This window comes from Hemiscyllium ocellatum, chromosome 28 (assembly GCF_020745735.1).
Source record: "Hemiscyllium ocellatum isolate sHemOce1 chromosome 28, sHemOce1.pat.X.cur, whole genome shotgun sequence".
In the NCBI taxonomy this organism is placed as follows: Eukaryota; Metazoa; Chordata; class Chondrichthyes; order Orectolobiformes; family Hemiscylliidae; genus Hemiscyllium; species Hemiscyllium ocellatum.
The window spans coordinates 32497757-32525289 of record NC_083428.1 but is presented as its reverse complement, the minus strand read 5'-3'; the positions used below and the strand labels follow the sequence as shown (position 1 = coordinate 32525289).

At 42.1% G+C, this 27533-nt stretch overlaps 1 protein-coding gene across 1 annotated transcript; it reads left to right on the top strand.

Moving 5' to 3' along the window:
- Nucleotides 1-3918: 3918 nt before the first annotated feature.
- On the top strand, nt 3919-14177 carry cplx4c (complexin 4c). Its single transcript, XM_060846439.1, has 3 exons — nt 3919-4091; nt 11418-11505; nt 13959-14177. Exons 1-3 carry the CDS (start codon nt 3919-3921, stop codon nt 14175-14177), a joined length of 480 nt encoding a protein of 159 aa, XP_060702422.1.
- Nucleotides 14178-27533: the final 13356 nt, after the last annotated feature.

Sequence of the window (27533 nt, the reverse complement as noted above, 5' to 3'; positions counted from 1 at the left end):
GAGGGGCTGAAAAGGCTGGGGCTGTTTTCCCTGGAGTGTCGGAGGCTGAGGGGTGACAATATAGAGGTTTAAAAAATTATGAGGAGCATGGATAGGATAAATAGGTGAAGTCGTTTCCCTGCGGTGGGAGAGTCCAGAAATCGAGGGCATAAATTTAGGATGAGAGGGGAAAGATATAAAAGAGACCTAAGGGGCAACTTTTTCATGCAGAGGGTGGTACGTGTATGGAATGTGCTGCCAGAGGAAGTGGTGGAGGCTGGTACAATTGCAACATTTAAGAGGCATCTGGATGGGTATAAGAATTGTAAGGGTTTGGAGGGATATGGGCCGGGTACTGGCAGGTGGGACTAGATTGGGTTGGGATATCTGGTCGGCATAGACAAGTTGGACCGAAAGGTCTATTTCCATGCTGTACATCTCTATGACTCTATGAATGGCAGAGCAGGCTCGAAGGGCTGAATGAAAGACTCTTGCTCCAATTTTCTATGTTTCTATCTTTAAAGGAGGTCAGGGAATTGGAGTGGTTAGGGAGGTAATCTAAAGCCTCAACAGCTGAAGATATAACTGACAGTGATAGTGAGAAGGAAGTTGTACTGGTATCATAGTGTGGAGTTTATTGGATACAGATTTCCCAGAGAGTTACAGAGAAACATAAGGGGAGAGGCTGTGGAAGGATTTGAAAGTGAAGGTGCTGAGGGACTGGGAGCCAATGTAGCCAAGTACAGGAGTGATAGGTGACTGGGATTTGGCACCGGTAAATAGATGGGCTGAAGAATTTTGGCTGAGATTCCATTTATAGAGGGTGAAAGACGGGAAGTTGGTCAGGAAAATATTGGAATATTCAAGAAAAATAATGGAAAAACTGCAATAGAGCTTCAGTAGGATGTACAGGAGCGAATCGTTATGACTATGAAAAGGAACTTGAGTTACTAGGACATTTTTCACTCAAGTTGACAATATTACAGGATGGTGAGAAGCAGAAAAGAAAAGCCAATCCTTATCAACATTTTGTGCTGCCGACAGATGGGGCAACAGTATACAGAACCGGTGAAGAGTGGATATCTCTCACCCATGGGATTTCCTGCTTTTTTCCCACCATATTCACAGGTCGATGCTAATTTTACCAGATTTTCTATATTTCTCTCCTTGGCTGTTCTCTTTCAGCGACTGGATCCATCTTTTGTTTTCTCTTATCAATCCCACTATCTCTTTTATAGTCGTGCTACTCCTGCCTTCCATCTGATCACAGTTCTAGCCCCTTATGTTCCTTCCCTGCTCTAGCCCTCGATTTTCCTGGCTCTGCATTGATCCAAAAGCTGCTCCTCACTACCACATGACCCTATGTATAATGTGCATGAGCTGGCCACTGAGATTCAATAAGACCATGGCTGATTTGATTAAATGCACATTTTCACCTAACTCCCAATAATCTTTCAGCCCCTCACTTATCAAGAATCTATACAACCCTGTCTTAAAAATATTTAGTGGTTGCTTCCACCATTCTTTGAGGAGGTGCATTCCAAAGACTCAACTCTCCATGTTAAAAAAATCCCTTTCTTTGATTAAAAAGAGCAACCCCTTATTTCTAAACAGTCAGCCAGAGCTCTTGATTCTCCCTCAATAGGAAACAATTCCACATGTACCTTTTCAAGAACCCACAAGATTTTCCGCATGTTCATCATGTCAGCAGGATACAAACCCAACCTATCCAACTTTCCCTGTGCAGACAACTCCCATATACCAGGTATAAATCTTCCCCAAATTACTTTCAATATATTTACACCTTCCTGTAAATAAGGAGACCCAATACTGAACTCAATATTCCAGATGTGGTCTCACCAATGCCATGCATAACTGAAGCACATCCTCCCTGCTTTTGTATTCAACTCCCCTCACATAAAGGATAATTCTATAATCTTTCCTAATGACCTGCTATACTTCTGTTTAATCTGTATAAGTTGCCACAGTAAACCATTGGTCTTTTTCTCTGCTCAAGTCTAATAGTACATTGTCCTTGTTTCAAATGAAAGAAAATTGAATTCCCACTACTCCTTTCCATCCACAGGCACTGCTGAACTGTTGGGTGTTTCCAGGCATTTGTATTGTGGGTCTCTGGAATCCACAGTGTGTTGTTTTTAATTTAGATACGATAGTGAAGTGATTATGTTACTGGATTAGTAATACAGAAAAGCCTAAGCTAATGAGCCAGAGAATATGAGGTCAAATCCCACAAGAGCAATTTGAGAATTTGAATTCAGTTGCAAGAAAATCCTGGAACTTTACAGGCTAGAAGGATGAGTCCATTCGGCTCTATTGTGCTCAGTTAGTGCCCCTCCACTGTTCTTTTCCTAGAGCCCTGCAAAAGTTTCCTTTCCCAGCACGCCTCGAAGTCCCTTGGAATGGTTTATCCCAATATGATTTGCAACACTCAGACAAACAGAAAGGTCATTTCCTAATTCAAAACAACCTGTGAAGGATTTGAATTGATTAAATACAATTGAATCTGCTTCCTTCAAATCGTTCAAGAAAACATCCTCAATCCCATTCTGGTTCTTTGCTGATTTTTGTTTCTTTTATATGCATTCACAGAATGAGGGTGTCACTGACTCGGCCAGCATTTATTGCCCACCCTTAATTGCCCAGAGGGCAGTTAAGAGTCAACCACATTACTATGACTCTGGAGTCACATATTGGCCAGACCAGGTTAGGAAGGAAGTTTCCTTTCCTAAAAGGCAGTAGTGAACCAGATGATTTTTTTTCCTGACAATGGATTCATGTTTATTGAATTCAAATTCGCCATCTGCTGTGGCAGGATTTGAACCCCAGTCTATATCTGGGTCTCTGGATTAATAGCTGAAAATGTGTTGCTGGAAAAGCACAGCAGATCAGGCAGCATCCAAAGAGCAGGAGAATCGACGTTTTGGGCATAAGCCCTTCTTCAGGAAGGAGGAAAGTGTGTCCAGCAGGCTAAGATAAAAGGTAGGGAGGAGGGACTTGGGGGAGGGACAAATGGAGATGCGATAGGTGGAAGGAGATCAAGGTGAGGGTGATAGGCCGGAGTGGGGTGGGGGCGGAGAGGTCAGGAAGAAGATTGCAGGTTAGAAAGGTTCTCCTGCTCTTTGGGTGCGGCCTGACCTACTGCGCTTTTCCAGCAACACATTTTCAGCTCTGGTCTCCAGCATCTGCAGTCCTCACTTTCTCTTCTCTGGATTAATAGGCTAGTGATAATGTCACTAGGCCAGTACCTACATCCTGATCTGCGTTACTTGTTTACTAACTTGTCTCCCACTGGAAAAAGTATTTCTTTATTTAATCAATTCAAATCCTTCACAGGTTGTTTTGAATTAGGAAATTACCTTTCTGTTTGTCTGAGTGTTGCAAATCATATTGGGATAAACCATTCCAAGGCATTGAGGCAGTGAGGCCCACTTCCCACAAACCAATACATTTTAAGAAAATCAAAAATATCAGCATTTGTGTAATGTACTTTTCAAACATGGTAACTTTTTTAAAAAAAGTTGTTGATGGGATATGGGTACTGTTGATAACAGAGCAGCTAAATATGGCAGATCTCCTACCCAAAGGGCAATTATAGAACTAGATGGGTCTTTACAAAAATTGTCTTTGGACTAAATTTTAAAATCCAGATTTTCTCAGATTCAAATTTCACCGCTAGTTCAGTGACATTCCCCTATGCCACTATCTCCCTCGTCAGCTTTGCAACCAGGGATAATGGGCCATCAAACCTGAGTACAGAAAGAGGCCACTGGTTTACTATTGCAACTTATAATGAGTTAAGCCGTTTAGCTCGATGTCTACCAATTACACCCAAGGCTTATCTATCCTTCAGGCACTCGCTGCTCCACTTCACACAAGCCTGCCTTTCCTCCCTGTAATTTTAGACCAGTTTCTGCCAAAATGACGTTCTTCCTCAAAACCATGATTAGCGGGAAAATGAAAGATCTGGGAGGTGGTGGAGGAGGAGGAGAAGAGGCGAAGACAGAGGAGGGAGATGGAAAGCCAACTGCAAAAAGCACAGGAATGACAAGGGAGGAGTTTGAGGAATACCAGCGTCAGCTGCTGGAAGAAAAGTGAGTACCTCACCAGAAAGTAAAGGGGTTGAAAAGGGAAGCATGGAAAACCTGAAAGGATTTTTAAGGATAAATACAAGTTAGGATTAATGTTTTGAAGTTATAATGTATGCACAAGCTGAATCTGTATTAAAAGTTAGTGCTCCATGTGTTTTACTGAAAGTTTTAACTTGTAGTTAATTCACAAATGTCACCATACTCTGAGGTATACATATATATAAATGTATATACAATTTAACAGCTCAATTCAACAGTAAATGTTAACAAGTTATGTTTGACCGTGATGTTTGAAAACCATTGTCAAGCACAAATCTTTTAATGTATTTGTGCATTAATCAAAGAACTGAAATAATAAACCAACTGGTATGGTAATGAACATGCCAATCCCAGGTTTAACTCTCAATTTTTGTGCAGTTAGCACATCTGAGCCAATGATAAATAAGTGACCTCCCTGTTCCTAAACTAAGCAAGGGAAATTATCAGTCAGGGTTCCTGCTTGTGATCACTGCCCATTGCCCCCTGCTGGGACATTCACATCTGTAGACTCCAGGTTCACCCATGTTGCCTCCTGTAGTTGAATGGATTGATTTCACTCAATACATGCTTGTTTGGGTAAGATACTGGTGGACAGTTGACATTTTGGCAACTGTATTTCAGCAATGTCAGAACCTACAAGGAAAAGAGTGAGGGGGAGAGAAGACAGGAGTAGAGAGAGAAATCATTCAGGATAATAACTGTGCCAGTGTCTATTAGTGTAAAAGTCATACCCATATTTACTGGTACTAGCTTTATGTGCATTTTCTTATTAAATGTACTTATACTACCAAATATAAAATGTTAAATTAGGATCTGCATTTCTTATTAATTTTTCTTCCTGCACAATTTTATTCTGTATTTAGTTTCATATTCCAATAGTCTGTTTCTTCTTTGCTTTCCCACCTTATCTCACATCACTCTGTTTTACTAATATTACTGATCTGCTAAACCGTCATCTTGTTGTATTCTTCATAAACCCACGAACCCTCTGAATTCTCTTCCTCTCTCTAGATCATGGTGTCTCTCATTCTAAAGTCAAGATGGCTCAGGGTCTTAACACTGCAGAACATCTTCTGTCTCCCCTTCACCTCTTTTCCCTTCCTATGAAGAACAGCCCTTCTCTTCCCTCCTCACCTCTGAACCCTTGATTTATCCTTTATCTGGGAATGTTTACTGTAAAGATCTCCTTATTTGTCAGCAGTAGCAAAAGTCTGATACCCTGTTCACCATAACAGATGCATAATTGTGTCTAGGCTGAAACGTCTGACAAGATGGATAATGAGAGTGTACCCACAGTGGTGGGTTATGACAGAAATTATGTCAGGTCACACTGGTTCGTCTTCATTCTCCGTGATGTTATTGAAAAGAGAATCTTGCCTTGAGAAACAACTTTGCTTTATTTAAGATCCACTATCAGGGGCCTACAGTCAGGAGTCAATGGTTGATAGTGGGTTCAAGCCACACTGCAGAGACCATAGCACAAACTGTAATCTGATGCTTCTGTACAGTACTGAGGGAGTGCCACATGGTTGCTGGATGACACCTTCTATATTTCAAGTGCATTGTTTCGAAAAAGAACAGTGGGACTCGCCCTGATGACCTGGCTAATATTTCTCCCTCAAACAACTCACCAAAAAGGATTGATAGGTCACTGTCATATTCCTGTTTGTGGGATCTTGCTGTGTACAGGTTGTCCTTCCTAAATTACAAAACTCTGTTGACCCTTCAAAGAGTTCAATGATTGTAAAGCCCTTTGAAACACCTTGGGGCAGTGAGAAGCTATGGACCATTTCTTTTGCCAAGCTAGTGCCTTCCTGTATCAGCACCTTTATTCTCGATGAGCCGGAGTGTGAATGCTGAATCCTGACTCTCACAACGGTGTCGGTTGCAGAGTTTATTTGTACACCTCGTCCACCTTTGCATTGACACCATCCAATTCAGAAGGGGCGGAAATCCAACCTGGGATCTTCCTGGTCCATGTGGTTGAGACAGTGTTCAGCCAATGGAAGCATAGAATCGTAGAATTCGTAAAGCACTAAAGGAAGCTATTGACTTTCCTTTATTAGTCCATTGAGCCTGGACTGGCTCTTACATAATTCCACTCTCCAGCTCCTCGTCCAATTTTCAGCCTTTAAGCCAGTCTGCTTTGAAGGTTACTATTCATCTATCAGACATTGCATTCCCAGTCCTTGCTGCTTATAATTATGTTTTTACTCATATTGCCTTCTTATTGTCAATCACCTACCATCTGCGTACTCTGGTTATTGACTCTTCAGCTGATGACAGCAGTTTAATTCTTATATTGAATCTCCTCATAGCTTTCTCTAGTCTAACAAGAAAAGTCCCATCCTCTTCAGTCTGTCCTAGTAGCTGTGATTCCTCATCTCTTTATCCATCGCAGTATCTGCTCAAACTTTGCCTTCTATCCTCTTGCTTTGTCCATCTTCCTTCCAGTGGTTTTCCATCAGGAACTCAAAAGGGAAGAGGTCATGAAATCTGCTTTGGTTTTTGCTGCAGAGGTGGTGATACTGCTGAGGCCTGACTGATCCCTGTTTCTATACCCTTCTGCAATGGGAGGTAAATGTGATGGGGATAAGACAAAGCATTTCCACAATAAAAGAAAACGTATTGTACTATGTAAGTCCAACCAGGCAGGTGTTTGGAGGGAGAGGGGGTGGTTTCTTTGTGTGTGTGTCTGAGTGTGTGTGTGTATGCGTGTGTTTGTGCGTGTGCGTGTGTGTTCATGTTTTAGGTTGATGACCACCATTAGGATTGAGAAACATACACTGTAAACATAACGAGTTTGAGTGAACAATAGGAGGACAACGATTGAAAGGATAAGAGACGTATATTACAGGGTGAAGGACGGACAAGGTTAATGACAACATAGCAATGGACTACATTTTACCCAAGTTCTCACATAGAGAAACTCTTTCTCCATGATGCTCCTCCTAGTGGCCAGAATCAAGAACCATTCATCTTGATCCAGAGAAGGGCCAGATAAAGGGTTCTCGCCTCTTATTGTCAACCTTTAGCTATGGTATTTTCAAAGAGAATTTTTTGGAGGTCTCTCACCCATTGGTCACTCGAAGTAATGCTGTTCTATGGAATGTTGGAAGATGACATTTCACCAACTCTTACCCTACTACAATGAAGCTGACGGTTTCTCTACAAGGAGGGACTGAGAAAATGAACTGGAGTGGCTGACAGTTTAATGTGGCCTTTCACCACCTGAAATGTTGCTGGGATAACTACAAACTCTAACTTCACCCTACAGCCAGTGAACTGAGGTCCAGGAATCTGCAGGCTCAACAGATAAATAAAGTAGTTCTCATGCCAGAGTATAACGACAAAGAGGGCTATCTATGTTCCAGGACACATTAAACAGAAGACTCAATGCTATCTTTCATATTGTTAACTCCTCCTTGAAAATAGTTTGACTTCGAGTCTTATTCAGGTGATAAATGCTATGCCTGAGGTGGAGTGGGGTACGATTGCCTCCTAGCATATTACTGAACCACATAGACAAGATTGGGCCCAGTTTATCTCCAGTATTTGTCACATTTTCTCTTAATCAGGACACTGGGCAGCAACAAGGTTTTTACAACTGGGCCTCAGTTCCTCAGGTTAAGAGGCATTGAGGTCCTGATTACATGAGAGCAAGGTTGGACTTAGCTGTGATGCCATCTGCAGTTGGACAGCTTGCTAAGGCTCAATATGATGCAATGAGGAATGGATGAGGTACCAGAAAGAAGCCCACAGCTGCAGAAATGTGATCCCTTCATTCAAGAAAATCAGTGCCTTTGAAAGTGGAACAGAGAATACAGGAAAAAGCATACTGACAGTATTAGGCTGGGACATTGAGGAGGTCACTAAATTATTAGGTGAATGAGTAAGGTTTTCCGTTTAGTTGGCTTTAGGGCTTGTGAAAGTCATATTTAGCTGTCGGTCCACCTACTACTTCCTCTCTCTTGTCAAATATAACGCTATACTAGTGGGAGGATTGAATAACAGGAAGTATGGAGTTACCTTTAGAAGTAATGAAAGCAGTTGGTACTTTACTATTCATTATGGGCAATATGGACATTACTGGCAAGGCCAGTTATTTATTATACATTCCTAACTGCATTGTGATGGTGGTGATGAACTTGTTGCTTAGAAGTATTATCTTATGTAACATTATGTACTATATGATAATATTATATAACATTACTTGGTCCACTGTAAAGTTCAATCCAGTCTATTTAGAGGGATTGGTACTAACCCTGCATAGAATTGAAAATGTGTGACGTATATTTAAGAAAATACGGTAATTATGATGCCAACAAGCTAGGTTAAGTAACCTTCTATTTTACGAAGGCTGGTAACTAGTACAATCCAGGATTTGAGACTAAACTTTGACAGCAGCAGCTTAGGGTGAAGGAGATTTAAGGAGGATTTACCTGTGACATGAAGCGAGTGACCAGCCTTTGCACGAACAAAGGGAGAAAGAACAGATAAAGCCAAGCCCTTCACACAAATGAACTCCAGGAGCGACAGACTGTGCAGGGCTCTTGCTTTTGTGAGCCACAAGAGGTGGATCCCATGAAGCCACTGTGGGCACATAGAATTGATAAAGTGCATCATTTGCGCTTCTAAAGTGACTGATACTAACCAATTCTGGCATTCTGAGTTACCCTATCTAAAGTACAGTAAGATACTTGGCTCAGTGCCAGCAATCTCAGCTGAGTCAGGGGCTCAGGGATTCCTCATTCTTCAAGGATGTGACAGCTACCAACTGAGTGCAGCTTGAGCACAGAGCTCAGCTTACCAGCTCAGTGACAAAATGCCACTTTGTCAAAAGTACAATTTTTCAGATGAGTTCTTAATCTTTTGCCTCTCAGTTCCATCTGCGGCACAGTTCAAAGAAAGAAATGGATTTCTCTTGGAGTCACTCCAGCACTTAAACCCTCAAACAACTTCATGAAAACTAATGAAGTAATTGTTTATCTCACCTCAGCTTGTGGAATCTTGTGTGAATTTGCCGTGATTTGGGATTTCTCACATTCCAGAAAATCTCTCACCGTCCAAAGGTGCCGAACCAGGAGACCATCAACATCAATCTTTTTTGTCCTTTGACCTTCTCCTCAATACTCTCAACACTCCACTGTTGATACCCACACACCACAATAACACTCCTGTGTATTATTACCTCTCTCTGCTGTCTTACTGTAAGTGCCAATATTGATATCAGTGAGCTTTGAGATTTTCAGGTCAGCATCTTTGCCACCAAATGAATAACTACAAACCCTGTTACCCCTTAGGGGCATTTATAAATGTCCATGAAACAAAATAGTTTCTTGGGTGTCAGTCCATTGTCCTTCTTTTGCTACTCACCTGCTCCGACCAGTTGTCCCCTCCTTACAGTACAGGAGTTGTCCCCTCCTTACAAAGTTCTTATAGTGCAGAGGGTAGCATCATTGCCTCTGAGTCATGTTCTGGTTTGAGTCCCACACCACAAATTGATTGAGGGAGGTGCATTCATAGTGCAGCCACCTTATTCAGGAAATAGGTCCACTTAATATGTCAGTGAGGGATCTAACACTTGTTTGGGATCCCTTTAGGAAACCATGTGACTTTAGGGAGTCATGTGGCACTATCAGTAACATCCCTACCTCACAATAAGAAACTGTAGTTTTCAATCCCACCCCAGTGTTCATAGTGTGGCCAATTGGTTTGAGTTCAAACTTGTGCAAATCCTTCTAAAACACGCTGATGACAAATGCTAAGAGCAGGAGGGGTTCTGCTGGTCAACCAAGAGATGGACAGAGGTTTGAAGCCTCTACCGTCACTGCTTATTGCTCTGGACTATAACCTGCATGTAAAAGTGGATGTTGCCCCAGCAACTCCAAATCCAAGTGAACTGTAACAGATCACCTCCAGGAAGCCAGAGATTGTTAAATGAAGCAAGGCCCACATTGCTTTGCTTCAGATTCTTCAGCTTCTTTGTGTGACCTAAGCATCGCTGCAGCAGCCACCAAAACATAGCTATGTTGTCTAAAGCAAATGTTCCGAAAAAGAGTCAGGAAAGCAGGACTGTGCTTCAACTGCATAGTCTCCCATTCATCACTTCCACCACTGGCCACACCCCCACTCACTCTATTGCTGTTCCAACCTCCTATCACTTACCAATATAAAATATATGATATTCATCGCTTTGTTTGTTCCCATCAGTCATATTTAAAACAAGAATACTGTTTAATGTCACCTTTGCCAACATTGATACCCACTGGGTACAGCTACATTAGCCACTCAGCCATGGGGTTCTTTTTCAGACTGGAAGACAGTCACTCTCAGATAGCACCCATAGACCATTGTTTTCGAGAGTCTATTCCACACGGCACATCTCCCTCTCTCGGAGGCAATTCAACCAACCGTAGCACAAAATTTGCTACTCCTGGTAACCACACTGGGCCATTCAACCTTGCAAGCCCATTCGATTATTCAGTTGGATCCTGGTTGATTTGACTCACAGTTTTAGATCAGTGAAAACTTCAAAGCGAATTGTGGTAACTTGGAAGAGCCAACTGCACTGGAATTGAGCTCAAGCTCCAGAGATAAAAGTATAATGTATTTGCAACGCCTGGATAGATATTTTTGCTAATGGGGAAGGCAGAGGTGGAATGGTAATGCCACTGGACTGATTTCACATAGCCTTATTTTCTGGGGACATGGCAGATTTTGACATTTGAATTCAAGTTTAAAAATAACTAGAATAATAAATAACTGCTGGTTTATTGTAGTCATGTTGCCCGTTGACAGCAGAATAAAACCATTGTGTTCACCAATGCCCTTTAGGGCAGTATATCTGCCATCTGTACCTAACCTGGCTACAGGTGACTCTAGACCCTCAGAAATGTGGTTGACTCTGAAATGGTCTGGAAAGCCAATCAGTTCAAGGGCGACATATGCACCATGTTAGTGATGCCACATAATCCCATGTAATAATAAGGAAAAACAGGATTGTGCTCTATTTGAAACATCATCGTTGGGTGTACTGAGGAATCTTGATTATCCGAACGACACAGGCGGGGAGTAGTTTATTCAGATAATCAAATGCCAGACAACACAGTTTAACCAAACATAGGAACCTTGTGATCTTGTTCAGATAATTCAAAATTCGGATAATTGAATGCCAGATAATCGAGGTTCCTCTGTGATTGCAAGAGAATCCATGTCAGTGCAGAGACTGAAGAAACAAATCAAGACTTGAATTCTGTGTTTTAAAGTATCATTATTTTATCATTCCAGAATTGAACGAGACAATGCATTCACACAGAAAAAAGCAGAAAGGGCAACAGTTCGATTGCACATGAGGGATAAATATCGGCTACCACATGTAAGTGACAAGGAGGTGAACCCAATCTCACAGGAAATGTACTAACTGTCATGAATACAGTACAGGAGGTGTATAGACCGAGACAAGAATAGTGTAGAAAATGCATTAATAGTTACAAGTACAATACATGTATCAGCAGTCTCAGGTAGAGTACAGGAAATGTGTTGAGTGTCACATGTACAGAAATGTAATACAATGATGATGGAGCTCAACAAAATTTCAGACTCTCACAGGTATAGTACAGGAAGTATCCCAGCTAACAGGCATGGGACAGAAACCATACCAGTTGAAAAAGGAAAAGTACAGGCAAGTATCACCTGTGATAGGTGGGATACAGAAAAGAAGATACTGAGTGAAACAGGTACACACCGTTGTCAAAATTAGAAATTGATGGAAAATTGTACTTCCTGATAGTTCAGTAGATAAGTGTAGCATTCAATGCAAACTAGACCAGTATGTTCAAGCTCTGATATCTAATCTATAGAGAGTGAACAGTACAATCCTTGGCTTGGATAAAATAAAATCCATCAGGATCACTGTCCTGTTAACCCTACTGTGGATGCTTTTTATTATCAATTTACAGGTGTGAGCATTATTAACAAGGTCAAAATTAATTGCCCAGCTTTAAATGTCCTTGGAAAGGTGATGGGTGAACCACCTTCTTGAACTTTTGCAGTTGTACAGTAATTATATCCACATGCTGTTGAGACAGAAGCTTGAGGATTTTGACAATGGAGGAACAGATAGATGTACAAGTCAGGATGGTATGTGGGTTAGAGAGGCATTCACAGGTGATGGTGGGGTCAGGATAAGCTCAGTTCTCATGTCCTCCATGTTGTTACACACTATTGAGATTAATGTAAAGCCTGAAACATACATTCTCAGGAGCAGGAGTAGGCCATTCGCCTCCCCCTCCCGACCCTCCCTGGGCCTGTCTCCCATTCAAAATGATCATGGCTGTTCATCCATCTCAGTATCCTGTTCCCACTTTCTCCCCATATCCTTTGCACCCTTTATCTCTAAGAATATTATCTAACCTCTTCTGCAAATATTTAATATTTCAGCTTCAAGCACTTTCTGTGACAAAGAATTCCACAGGTTTACCACTCTCTAGGTAAAGAAATTTCTACTTACCTTAGTCCTAAATGGCCCACACCATATCCTTAGACTGTGAACCCTGGTCCTGGACTCCCCAGTCATCAGAACACTCTTTCAGCATTTACTCTGTCCACTCTTGTTAGGATTTTAAAGGTTCCTGAGGATTCCCCTCTTTCTTCTGAATTCCAGTGAATACAATCCTAACTGATCAAGTCTCACTTCGTACATCAGTCCTGCCATCCCAGGAATCAGTCTGGTAAATCTTCATTGCACTCCCTCCATCGCCAGAACATTCTTCCTCAGAGAGCAAACCAAAGCTCCACGCAGTACTCCAGGCGTGGTCTCACTAAGGCCCTGTACATTTGCAACAATGCATCCCTGCTCCTGTACGCAAATCCTCTTGCTATGAAGGCCAACATACCATTTGCCTTCTTGACCGCCTGCTGCATCTGCATGCTTACTTCCAGCAACTGGTGTACAATGACAACCAGGCTTTGGCTCACCTTCCCCTTTCCCAATCTATCACCATTCAGAAAATACTCTGCCTTCCTGTTTTTGCTACCATCGTAGTTAACTTCACATTTATCCATATTATACTGCATCTGCCATGCATTTGCCCATTCACTCAACTTGTCTAAGTCACATTTGAAGCATCCTTGCTTCCTCCTAGCAGCTCACCCTCCCACCCAAGTTTGTGTTACCTGCAAATATGAAAATATTATGTTTAGTTTCCTTATCTAAATCATTGATATGTACGGTGACTAGCTGTAATCCAAGCACTGATCCCTGCGGGTCTACTAGTCACTGGCTACTATTTAGAAAGAGATTCTTTGTTTCCTGTTTTTTGGCCAGCCCTGGTATAAGGTTCCAACCTGAAACATTGACTCCCCTTCTCCTCTGATGCTGCTTGACCTGCTATGCTTTTTCCAGCTCCATCTTTATCCACTCCAGTTCTCTATCCATATCAGTGCACCTTTATCCCATAAGGGTTAATTTAAATCTAATGCTAATCTGTTATGTGGTTATCTCTTATTGAAATTCCTAAAAAGTGAACTTTGGGTGAGAGAGTGAGAGTGTCCGGTTGCTCTGGAGAATGTGGTGGTCATGAAAAAAACGGAGTGAATGGAAACGTGTCACATCTTGTAAAAGGAGCACTTCTCCCTCATGCTCCTGGCATAGATCCCACGCCTCTCCCTCTCTCCCTTCCTGTCGGCATTTTTTTTATCAGGAATACAGGTTCACATTTTATTCACTGGTCCATTCCATCCTACCTTCCAATCTTCAGTGTTTCAGGGAGAAATGCAATGCAGGAAGGGGTTTAATGAGTTAACAAGTCTCTTTTCTTCATGATTCAGAGTGACAAGGATGACAGTCAAATACAGATGGCTGGGGGAGATGTGGAACTGCCTGAGGAACTGGCAAAGATGGTGCAAGAAGATGAGGATGAGGAAGAAGCTAATGATTCCTTTTTCGGGACCATTCAAAACATGGACTTTGACACCATCAAGACCAAGGCCCAAGAAACGTTCACCGAAATAAAGCAGACGGCTGAGGAAAAATGTTCAGTGATGTAACTCTCATTATATTGGTGAATTAGTGAGGCTCAGTCAGATGACATTTCCCCATTACCGTGATTGGTATCACCACACTCATCCTCATGATACTGGAAGCAATAGGGATACAGGTTAACCATGAATTAGAATAGGCGATGGTATAGTGCAGGAAATATGCCAACTAATACAGGCATGGGATTCTAATGTATCTAATTGGAAGAGGTACAGTACAGGCAAGCATCATCTGTGCTCGGTGATTTATAGACATTCTATCAACTGTCACAGGCACAGAAAATACAGATATTGCACAGGGAAATATACTGACTGAAGAGGAGGTTGGGAATTGGCGAAAGATCTTGCTCTCCAACTGCTCACTGGGCAAATGTAGTGTCTGTTGTGGCAAAAACAGAATGTATTGTTTATTTCCAGTTCCCCTTGAAACAGTGGGGGATTGACCATATTACCTCCTTATGGTATCCCTAAGTATTGATTCACAGGTTTGTCTCATTGTCTTCTAATTCATTCCTTGCAAGGACCTCACTACAATGGAACTGCTCATTCCTTTAGTTTTTCCTTCATCCTCACTTCATCCTTTCCTTCCTTCACAGCTTTTTAAACCCTGGCTTGACTTCACAAAACCACAAATTTCGAATTTACTTCACATTCTCAACTGTGGCTGCAAACCTTTGCTCTTCACCTGGATTTCAAAGAATCCTGCAGTGTAGAAGCAGGCCAGTCCGCCTATCAAGAACACACCAACCCTTTGAAGAGCACCCACCCAGACCAACATCCCTTCCCTATAATCCTGCATTTCTCACGGCTAATTGACCCAGCTCACACATTTTGGACTGTGGGAGGAAACCAGAACACCCGAAGAAAACCCATGCAGACACGGGAGGAGAATGTACAAATTTCACACAGACTGTCACCCAAGGGTGGAATCAAACCCGGGTCCCTTGGTATAACTACTATGCTGCCCTTTCTTATTAAAGCTCCCACTTTCCAGTGCTTTGGTTTCACTTTATTAATCTCACTAAAATAAAACACAAGAGAAGTTGACAATAAGAAGATATAACAATAAGATGGCGGTAGGATTGTTTTGGAAGTGGAACGTTATCTTCTGTTATTCATGTCTTTTTACGCCTATCCAATTTACTGCTTTGTTAGCCACAAGTTAAATATTAAATCCACAGGATAAAAACAATGACTGTGGATGCTGGAAACCAGATTCTGGATTGGTGGTGTTGGAAGAGCACAGCATTCAGGCAGCATCTGAGGAGCAGTAAAATCGACGTTTCGGGCAAAAGCCCTTCATCAGGAATTAAATCCTACAGAAGAACCATAGATACCTGCCTTTGCTCTGTAAGGAGACAATCTTTGCATGTCTCATGGATCGACCCACCAGTCTACCTCTGGGCCCTGAGTCCTGTTACAGCCAGTATTCAGAGAGAGTTTCTGGCCTCTTTGGGTTCTACCTGAATTAGTTTGACCACCATCAATCTAGATTAGAGCCAGAACACAAAATTGTGTTACTTAGTGGTCTCAGGACAGTGAGAGCAGGACAATAGGAAAGGGGATTGATGTAATAGATTTGGAGCAGTGGAAGCAGGGTCAGATAGCAAGGTCTGGGCAATGGGGCTACAATAGTCAAGTCATGTTTGTACACTCAGGGTGGTGGGAGTGAGGAACTGGAGTTAAGGCAGGGTACAGAAAGCCCTCGATGGCCCTATACTGGTAGCAAGCTCACTTTAAAAAGCTTTGAATGTGAGAAACTCTCCAGTACATCATCCCTTCCCTGAATGAATGCAAAGGACATAAAAAGGGGATAAAAAGTGAAGCTGTTGGGCAAGGGTCTAACCATGTAATTACAACCAGAATCTTCACTGTTAAATCTCCCACTGAACTCAGATGATTCTGGAGAACAATTACATTGAAAGCCAGTGTGCATCTATTGCTTTTGGTACAACAGACACAGTACCAGATTACTTTCACTCAGCAACATTGCACATTCAAATTTTGGTTTTGCTTTGATTTTTTTCTCTACTCACTATTGTGATATAGAATAAATAAATAATGTTTATTCAGCTTTGAATTGCTTTTTAGAAGTATTTTTGTTTCTATTCAATAACCTTATCCAGTCATTGTCACAAGCAAACAGTACTAGTTAGATATGAAGTAAAGTTCCTCTCCACTAGCCATGAAACATTCCCAGGTCAGGTATACCTTGGATTTGATGCAGAGTAAAACTCACTTGAAACAAGGGAAGGTATGGTACATTCAGCCTGACAATTCTGCTTCACCATTCAATACAACTGTGACTGATCAGATACTTCAGTACCATCCCCTTCACTCTTTATGCCTTTGATTATGAGAAATCTATCAATCTTTATTTTTAAAATAATCAAAGATTTCACTTTCAGCTCTCTGTGGTAGAGAATTCCAAAGATTCACAATGCTCCAAATAAAATGATTTATCTTCCTTACAATTTTAAGTGGCATTACTCCTTGTGTTTAAATCATGCCCATTTGTTCTAGACTTTCCAACCAGGGAAAACATCTTCCCTGCATCTACTCTGCCTTTCCCTTTAAATAGGTTTCAATGACATTATCTTTCATTCTTCAAAACTCTAGAGAATGCAGGCTGAGTTTGCCAATCTCACTTCATGTGACAGTGCCACCATCCCAGAACTAGTCTGGTGAACCTTCATTACACTCTGTCTGAGGCAATCAAACCTTTCCTGAGAAAAGGAGATCAAGACTACACATATTACACCAGGTGTGATCTAACTAAACTTCTGAACAACTTAAGCAAGACTTCACTACTTCTGTCCTCAAATCCTCTCGCAATAAGACCAATATGCTATTAACCTTGCTAATTGCTTGTTGCACCTGCATGTTAGCCTTCCAAAACACCATAAGACCATAAGACATAGGAGTGGAGGTAAGGCCATTCAGCCCATCGAGTCCACTCCACCATTCAATCATGGCTGATGGGCATTTCAACTTCACTTACCAGCATTCTCCCCATAGCCCTTAATTCCTTGTGACATCAAGAATTTATCAATCTCTGCCTTGAAGATATTTAGCGTCCCAGCCTCCACTGCACTCTGCGGCAATGAATTCCACAGGCCCACCACTCTCTGGCTGAAGAAATGTCTCCGCATTTCTGTTCTGAATTTACCCCCTCTAATTCTAAGGCTGTGTCCACGGGTCCTAGTCTCCTCGCCTAACAGAAACAATTTCCTAGCATCCACCCTTTCCAAGGGTATTATCTTGTAAGTTTCTAATAGATCTCCCCTTAATCTTCTGAACTCCAATGAATACAATCCCAGGATCCTCAGCCGTTCCTCGTATGTAAGACCTACCATTCCAGGGATCATCCGTGTGAATCTCTGCTGGACACGCTCTGGTGCCAGTATGTCCTTCCTGAGGTGTGGGGACCAAAACTGGACACAGTACTCCAAATGGGGCCTAACAAAGCTTTATAAAGTCTCAGTAGCACAACGGTGCTTTTATATTCCAACCCTCTTGAGATAAATGACAACATTGCATTCGCTTTCTTAATCACGGACTCAACCTGCATGTTTACCTTTAGAGAATCCTCAAATAGCACGCCCAGATCCCTTTGTACTTTGACTTTATGAATTTTCTCACCGTTTAGAATCCACAACTTGAGAAAATAACCTATTTCTGTGCTGCAAATTAGTGCACTTAGATCTCAAATATTTTGGAACAAGAAAAGCTAAAGATCTGTGAAGAAAATGTTAGAAAAAAGATTAAGTTAAACACGGAAGATGGAATAACAAGCATGACAGAATGGGGATAGCTACTTTGTTTGCACTTTAATTTTTATATCAAATTTTCAAAGATGGTGGCACTGGCAAAATATGCAAAACAGAGGTTCCTGGGTTCATCCGCTCCAAATCAGCTACTTCCTCCCTTCTTTCCTTTCCCTTTTTGTCTCTTTTCTTTTTCTTACCTTCTTCCTGTTAGCAGTGGCGGAGAAGGTGACATTGCGGAGGGAGGCAGCCAGAGCAGGACTCCTAGCCTGGCAGCGGATCTTGGATATGGTGGGCCTGGAGAGGGGGCTGGTAACAGCAGTGCTGGGGGCTTCTGGTTATGATAGGCCCTGAGCTGGGATCTCCTGATTATCAGTGCAGCAGTGGTGACAGCGTCTGGTTGTGGGTAGGCCCGGAGCATGGATTCCTGGTTGTCAGCGAGGCGGTAGTGGAGCTGAGGGCTCCTGGCTGCAGGATGGGTGTTGGTTCAGCACAGGACCTGGCATTGGCACAGTGGGCCCAGCAATAAGAAGATGGCAGCTGAAGAGTGGTGACTCCGACATTGATGGCTCCAGAACAGTGGCGGAGGGGTAGTGGTGCTGATGTCTTTGGTCAGCCGGCTCAGGGCTCAGGAGTCACGGTGGAAGCAGCAGAACAAAGATGGTGTCTCTTTCACCTATATCTTTTTATTCTTTTTATGCTTAAACTATTGAAAATGGTGCTGTATTGTGGTGACCATTGGAGATTTTTACTGTACAATGTTGCTCATTGTATAGTACAAGTGACGATAAATCATTTTTTCATCTGATTTATATTTATCAATAAAACATTGTTCATGGAAATTTGTTATTTTACTATTAAGTGCCCCAAATCATGATCTGAAATTCAGTGAGCTGGTTTCATCCTGCATTCTATGGTCTAAGTAATCTGGTTGATCTATTGGAAATGCAATTATATTTACCAACTATTTTAACAAATAATAAATACTGAAATTTCTGTCACTTTGCAACAGAGGCTTTTAAAAATCAGCATTAGAAGCATTATAAAAATCCCTTGTAATCTGGTAACAAATTTTGGATCAAAAATATTCCTACACGTGCAGAGGCTGGTAAATCAAATAAAATATAACAAGATAACATGAAAATTATTAGGGATTTTGGATAGGATTACAGGGCTGAAATTTCATTTAGTCTGGGAGTCTTGTAATGTCAAAAATAAACAAAGGTTTAAACCATGCATTTATAAATTTACGTGCCACATGTTGATATCTGTGTGTGTGTGTGTGTGTGTGTGTGTGTGTGGTTTGTGTGTGTGGTTGGTGTGTTAGGTGTCTGTACCTTTGCAAATGTGTCTGTATGTCTGTATTGTATGCAGCTATATGCATCTGTGCTTTATATAACTGTCTATATGTTTTTCACTGCCTAGATGTCACATACTAATCACTGCATTTATTTAAATATCAATTATAGTTACAAAAAAGAACAGGGATCATTTCTCAAATTATTTTCTAATCTTAGGTTATAGTCAAAGACTTGGAAGAAAATGATAATGTATAGAAAAACATCCAACTTTCTTTCTGATTAATGCTTGAATGCAGAATCTCCTCAGGACTTATTTACAGCAATTAGTTAAAAATCACACAACACCAGGTTATAGTCCAACAGGTTTAATTGGAAGCACAGTAGCTTTCGGAGTGATGCTCCTTCATCAGGTCACCTGATGAAGGAGCGACACACCGAAAGCTAATGCTTCCAATTAAACCTGTTGGACTATAACCTGGTGTTGTGTGATTTTTAACTTTGTACACCCCAGCCCAACACCAGCATCTCCAAATCATTACAGCAATTAGACTGTGTTTTGAAAAGAAAATAGCTCCACCTTACCAGCAGAATAATATGTTGTGTAGTGGCTGGAGCATACTCTCATATTCGTCATTTATTGTGTCACCGTATGACTGTGAACACTAGCGCCATCTGAGAGAGTGCCTACATGACTGGTACACCATTCACCAAATTAAACGTTTGCTCCCTTCACTGACACACCACAGTCATAGGATGCACTGCAGCATATTGTCAAGACACCTTTGAAATCAATTAGCTCCAGCAACTAAGTCCACTGCCAGGTTATGGTCATTAGACAGTGACTGATTAAAGTGAAGCTGAGTCTTAGCCTCCCCAAGCTATGGGCAACTCAAACTTCATAAGCACGGATAAACACTCACACCATCAGATTCATATGCACACACTTACAAGCTGTTCTGTCACGTATGGATATTTATATACATTGTTTGTCACTCATACAGATGCACATCCTCCATCACACACACAAAAATATACACACTCACTCACATCAATTCACACAAATGTAACCTGGTACTCACACCAGTATGAGTTTTCTACCAGAAGAAGCTTAGGTCATCCTGTGCTATGTTAACAATGGATAGCTTACGTATTTCTCTCTGACCTTTATTCCTCTTTGTGCTTGGTTTCACAGCCTCAGTTAGGGATTAATGTTTCGCAAAAAAAAAATTGTGTCTTTAGAGGGTTGAGCTTTCTCCCTATTGACGCCTCAGCCATGAGAGATCGGACTTTGAACCACAACCTCAGAACGAAGAATACTGTAACCTGATTCAAGACTGACCCTACGTCGGTGCCAATTTTCCTCACCGAATTTTTAATGACAGGAATATTTTTTATACTTCACGCTAGTCAGTCCTGCACTACAATGCCCTAACCAGCAGGAAGATTGTCCACCAGTCCCTGTGAACCAGCTTTAACTCTTGCCATCTCTATGTAAGCTGTGGATTTAGGTAAATGGAATGGGTGGAATCTTATAGAATGTGAAAGGCATGGGCTATGGCGGGAATGTGGCAGAAACACACCAGAAATCTAGCAACGTCTATTCAACATTGGGAATAACATCCTGGATCTTCTCAGCTTCAGGCAGCAGCAAGTTGCCTATGCAGTAGGATTTTCACTTGATAAAAGTTCTATTATATGTGTATGTCTCTGTGTGTGCATGTTATGTAAGTTTGTATGTAAGAGGAGAATTTTAATTAGAAGTGTTACATACCAACAGTTTATAACTGTTTATTAGTGGCTAGAATCTAATTACTTGTAATCAATAGGAAATCTTGTTAAGTACAAAGACCTGGTCCATGCTTTATATCAACCAGGGTCTGATGGTATCCCATCACCAAGTCACTCTTTATTATACCTGAATACTCGTTGACTATAGTGCTGTCTCATATGAAGTCAGGCAACAGAGTGTCAGTGTCTCAAAGAACAAAGAATGAAGAACAAGGTAAGTTACAGCAGGAACAGGCCCTTTGGCCCTCCAAGCCTGCTCCAATCCAGATCCTCTATCTAAATCTGTCACTGATTTTCTAAGGATCTGTATTCCTCTGCTCCCTGTCCATTTATGTATCTATCATAAATGACGCTATCATGCCCACCTCTACCACCTCTGTCGGCAACGTGTTCCAGGCATCCACCAGCCTCTGCATAAAGAACTTTCCATGAACTTTCCCTTAAACTTTTCCCCTCTCACCTTGAACTCGTGTTCCCTAGTAACTGACTCCCCTACTCTGGAAAAACGTTTCTTGCGATCTACCCTGTCTATACCTCTCATGATTTTGTCGACCTCAATCAGGTCCCCCCCTCAACCTCCCACTTTCTAGTGAAAATAATCCTAATCTATTCAACCTCTCTTTATAGCTAGTGCCTCCATATCAGGCAACATCCTGGTGAATCTCCCTCTCCAAAGCATCCACATCCTTTTGGTAATGTGGCAATCAGAACTGTGCACAGTATTCCAAATGTGGCCGAACCAAATTCCTATACAACTGCAACATGACCTGCCAACTCTGTTTTCAATACTGCATCCAATGAAGGAAAGCGTGTCTTCTTGACCACTCTATTGACCTGTATTGCCACCTTCAAGGCACAACAGACCTGAAAACCTAGATCTCTCTGCACATCAATTTTCCCCAGGGCTTTTCCATTTACTGTATAGTTCACTCTTGAATTGGATCTTCCAAAATGCATCACCTTGCATTTGCCCAGATTGAACTCCTCCTGCCACTTCTCTGCCCAACTCTCCAATCTGTCTATATTCTACTATATTCTTGAAAAGTATTCATCCCTAACCTCAACATCCATCATATTCCTCTCCTCTGAGACCCAACTTTGTTATATCAGCCAGGACTCCCTCATTAGACCAGATTAACAGGCCCAATCAGGGAGCTCATATTCTATGAGGTCCAACTGGCTGACCTCATTACAATCACAATACCCAGCAGCACCTCCAGGTCCCTGCCCTCAATGTGAGGTACCAGTCTCCTCTTCTTAGTCAGATCCAGGGTTAAATGTCAGGGACTGTGCAGTGCTCACCTGCTGCACAAAGGACTTTTGAAGGTAATGCAGGTGCCAAGGATAGTGTCCAATTCCAGGATATCACGGCAATGGCGTATTGTTCCAATTATCGCAAAAGAGGCTAGAATTGGGCAAGGAGGGTGCCATAGGGGTGGGGTAGGAGTTAAGAAGATGAATTTGATAAGATATGGTGAGAAATCTCACTGGGCTGTGTGGTGAAAATGCCTGCATGAAATCCACCAAAACTGAGAGCCAAAAAAATTGTAAGATTCAGTCTACTGTGACCATACAGATAGCAAAGGATGAAAATTGTACGTAACTGTGAATGAATGCAAAGGTTATATCTGTCTTTGTGTACAACTGCATATATGGGCTGGAATTCGCGTGGGAGTTCCTGGAGGCCTGGAGCTGGAGCCCCATTGGTGGACATGTCAGTTTGGGCCCCATTTGCCAGCTTCTCGGAGAAGGGAGCCAGGGGATTGGTGTTGCCCACCGCAACGGACCAGGACAGATGGATGGTGGGTGGGACGTGGCACCGGCACTTCATCAGGGGCTCGCAGGTGGTGTTGCCTGGCATGGTGGTGGGGCACCTGAGAGCAAATCTGCCAGCTTAGCGAGCAAAATTACAACCTGATCCACAACCCTGAGATACAAATCTTCTCCAAAATCGCAAACAAACACACTTTCTGATGAGGTTGCTGAGGGTCAGGATATGGATGAGAAACAGGAATGGGCCAATGGGAAAATTTTTTGGAGGATGCCAGAGGTAACAGTTGAGAGTGGGACAGGAATCATTATAAGTGATGCTTTGCTTGTGATTACATTGAATGGAACCAGTGCAGTCTAATGCAACTCACTGAAGAAGCTGGGGCTATTTTCCCTGGAGTGTCAGAGGCTGAGGGGTGACCTGATAGAGGTTTATAAAATCATGAGGGGCATGGAAAGGATAAATAGACAAGGTGTTTTCCCTGGGGTGGGGGAGTCCAGAACTAGAGGACATAGAGACGGGAAAGATATAAAAGGGATCTAAGTGGCAACTTTTTCATGCAGAGGATAGTACGTGTATACAATGAGCTGCCAGAGGAGATGGTGGAAGCTGGTACAATTACAACATTCAAGAGGCATCTGGATGGGTATATGAATAGGAAGGGTTTAGACGGATATGGGCCAAGTGCTGGCAAATGGGACTAATTAGGTTGGGATATCTGGTCGGCATGGACGAGTTGAATTGAAGGGTCTGTTTCTGTGCTGTACATCTCTATGACTCTATGTATCTTTATGTTTGTTTGCATATGTGTATTATGTCTGTGTGGGTACTTTAGAGAGTAGGGTGAGTACAAAACGTGCAAATCGAGCAATGGGGTGTCCAATACCCAACCTGTGCAGACCCTTGTACCATTGCTGAATGAGCTGGAAATAGCTTGAAAACACCTCACACATGGTAACGACAATGTTGAATGTCTGTTAAAGGACACTCTCCTGAAATTGGGTTGTTCAGTCATCAGCTGATTTCACCCATGTTTTCTAGACTCAACTGAATTTTAAACATTGTGCTTTGGCAAAAAATAACACTTGTGGAGCTGGAAGGAACAGAAGTTTTCCTCTGGTTCTACAGGACATCTAACAGCCAATGAGCATGTGATGGGCCCATCTACTTCCATCCTCCCCAACTCCCAGGAATTTACCGATGAGCCACTGGCCGTATATCTAAACCTGCAGAAGAGCTGAGCTGAATCCAGGACTCAGGTTCATACTGACCTACATTTCTCAGCTCTGGACTGCACAGAGGCCAGGCTAATTATATATCAGAATTTTACAGTAATCTGTCTCTGCAGTCCTTCAGGGCTCTGGTTTTCAGAAGATACATCAGCTAACAATCAATGAGCACTGTCTACGATTAAAATGATTCATATACAATGAATAAAATGTGCAAGAAAAATACCAAACAATCACACCAAGACATTATTCCCTTTTTAAAATTATCTCTTGGCTTCTTTCATTCCTGATCCCTGTAATCCCCTTCCTGGGATTTCTTTCCTCATTCTATAATCCAGAAGCAAGAAAAAATATAATCAGGCTGCAAGTCGACAATTGTGCAGTTTGCTGACATGATGCATTGAATGGGAGGATTATTAGGGCATTGTTTGTAGCCTGAGATATTACAATTTGTGATAGTTAAGCAGTTTAAGGAAACCTGATCCACTTACAAAAAAAAAGTTGATTGATTTTGTTTTTTGGGACTCAGTCCTTAGGGAAGAAGCCAAATGTCACATATTGGTGAGAAAAAGCTCTCTATACTATATGGGATATCAGTGATATTTCTGACTGACTCTCTGCAGATTGTAGGTTATCAGTGACAAAGGTGCTAAAGGAGGGAAGAAGTTGAAGGGTTGTAGGGAGAGAATTCCAGTGTGCCAAAGTTGGTTAATGACTGGTGGAGAGTAAATGAGTGCGTGGTGTTTTCATGTAAGTTTAAGCTTTGGAAGAAGGAGTGGGATGGTGCAGAACATTTGGAGGAACTTTCAGAGGTGGGTGTATGATGCCAGAAGTGAACTGTAACATAAGGGTTTGAATTTTATATTTGAAGTACTTGGATGATTTGCGCGGAAGTCCTCCATTTCTGTTTTTCAGCAACAGCAGTAGCTCGAAGGACCAGGGGTTTGCCAGGATCAGTAAATCACTGATTTGAGTCATTACATCTGACATTGGAGAGCAGAGGATTCTGGGAAAGGAGGGACTGTTGGATTTCTCTCCAGCTATATAAGTGAGTGTTTTCTAAGAGTGTCTACTTCAACGCCAGACCTATCCAAAATAAGGTAGCTGAGCTTGCAGCGTGGATAAGTATCTGGGACTTCGATGTTGTGGCCATTTCAGAGACATGGATAGAGCAGGATCAGAAATGGATTTTACAGGTTTCAGGGTTTAGATCATTCATGACAAACAGGGAAGGCAGTAAAAGAGGGGGAGGTGTGGCCTTCTTAGTCAAAGTGGCTGAAAGAACTTTTGATGAGGACCTGTCTACTGAGGTGGTATGGGCTGAGGTTAGAAACAGGAGAGGAAAGGTCACACTGCTGGGAGTTTTTCATAGGCCTCTGCAGAGTTCCAGGGATGTGGAGAAGAGGATTGGCAACTTAACTCTGGGCAGGAGTGAAAGGAACAGGGTGATCACTATGGGGGACTTTAACTTCCCCAACATTGACTGGAAATACTATAACTCTAGTACGTCAATGGATCAGTTTTTGTCCAATGTGTACAGGTGGATTTCCTGACACAGTATGTCGAAGGGCCAACAAGAGGGGAGGCCACACTGGATCTGGTGCTTGGTAATGAACTAGACCAGATGTTTGATTTAGTGGTAGGTGAGCACTTTAGAGAAAGTGACCATAATGCGGTTACATTTAGTTTAGCAATGGAAAGAAATAGGTACATGCCACAGGGCAAGGGTTATCAATGGGGCAAGGGCAATTATAATGTGATTAGGCAAGACTTAGGATGCATAGAATGAGGTAGCAAAATGCAGGGGATTGGGCCAATTGAAATCTGGAACTGGTTTAAGGAACATATATTGCGGTTCTTGATAGGTATGTCCCTGTGAGGCAGGGAGAAAGTGAGATGGTAAGGGAACCGTGGTTTACTACAGAAATTGCATCTCTTGTTAAACGGAAGAAGGAGGTTAATGTGATGAGGAGATGAGATGGTTCAGATGAGGCGATGGAGAGTTACAGATTAGCTAGGAAGGATTTAATGAGAGAGTTATGAAGATCAAGGTGGGGACATGAGCAGTCTTTAGTGGGTAGAATAAAGGAGAACTCTAAAGCTTTCTATAGCTATGTGAGGAATTAAAGGATGATGAGGATAGGAATAGGGCCAGTCAGCAACCGAAGTCGGACGTTGTGTGTGAACCCTGTGGAGACCGGAGAAGTGCTAAACGAATATTTCTCATCAATTTTCACTCAGGAAAAGGAGAATATTGTAGAAGAGATGAATGAGATACGAGATATTCAACTAGAAAGGATCTATGTTAGTAAGGAAGGGGTGTTATCAATTCTAGAAGGAGCAAAAGCAGACAAGTTCCCTGGGCCAGATGGGATTTATCCGAGGATTCTCTGGGAAGCTAGGGAGGAGATAGAGGAGAGCCTTTGGCCTTGATCTTTGAATCATCTTTGTCTACAGGTTTAGTACCAGAGGGGTGGAGAATTGCAAATGTTGTTCCCTTGTTAAAGAAGGGCAGTAGAGATGACCCAGGTAATTATAGACCAGTGAGCCTTACATCTGTTGTAGGAAAAGTTTTGGAAAGGATTATAAGAGATAGGATTTATAATCATCTAGCAAACAACAATTTGATTTCAGATAGACAACATGGTTTCATCAAGGGCAGGTCACATCTCACAAACCTCATTGAGTTTTTGAGAAGGTGACCAACCATGTGGATGAGGGTAGGGCAGTAGACGTGGTGTACATAGACTTCAGTAAAACCTTTGATAAGGTTCCACTTGGTAGGCTATTGGAGAAAATGCAGAGGCTTGGGATTGAGGGTGATTTAGCAGTTTGGATTAGGAACTGGCTTTCTGTACGGAGGCAACGAGTGGTGGTTGATGGAAAATATTCAGCCTGGAGCCCGGTTACTAATGATGTGCCACAAGGATCTGTTTTGTCACCACTGCTTTTGTCAATTTTATGAATAACTTAGACGCAGGCATAGGTGGTTGGGTTAGTAAGTTTGCAGATAATACTAAAGTTGGTGGAGTAGTGGACAGTGTGGAAGAATAGAACATAAAACATAGAACAATACAGCGCAGAACAGGCCCTTCGGCCCTCAATGTTGCACCAACCTGTGAACTATTCTCAGCTTATCCCCCTACACTACCCTAAAATCATCCTTGTGCTTATCTAAGGATTGTTTAAATATCCCTAATGTGGCTGATTGGACTACATTAGCGGGTAGGGCATTCCACGCCCTTACCACTCGCTGCATAAAGAACCTGCCTCTGACATCTGTCTTAAATTTATCACCCCTGAATTTGTAGTTATGCCCCCTCGTACAAGCTGACGTCATCATCCTAGGAAAAAGACTTTCACTATCTACCCTATCTAATCCTCTGATCATCTTGTACGTCTCTATCAAATCCCCTCTTAGCCTTCTTCTTTCCAATGAGAACAGACCCAAGTCTCTCAGCCTTTCCTCATAAGACCTTCCCTCCAGACCAGTTAACATCCTGGTAAAT

What these genes read in the sequence shown, in the direction of transcription:
- cplx4c (XM_060846439.1), top strand. Translation starts at nt 3,919, where the DNA reads ATGACGTTCTTCCTCAAAACCATGATTAGCGGGAAAATGAAAGATCTG. An exon ending in CGTCAGCTGCTGGAAGAAAA is followed by an intron (nt 4,092 to 11,417) that starts GTGAGTACCTCA and finishes TTATCATTCCAG; the next exon opens with AATTGAACGAGACAATGCAT. An exon ending in ATAAATATCGGCTACCACAT is followed by an intron (nt 11,506 to 13,958) that starts GTAAGTGACAAG and finishes TTCATGATTCAG; the next exon opens with AGTGACAAGGATGACAGTCA.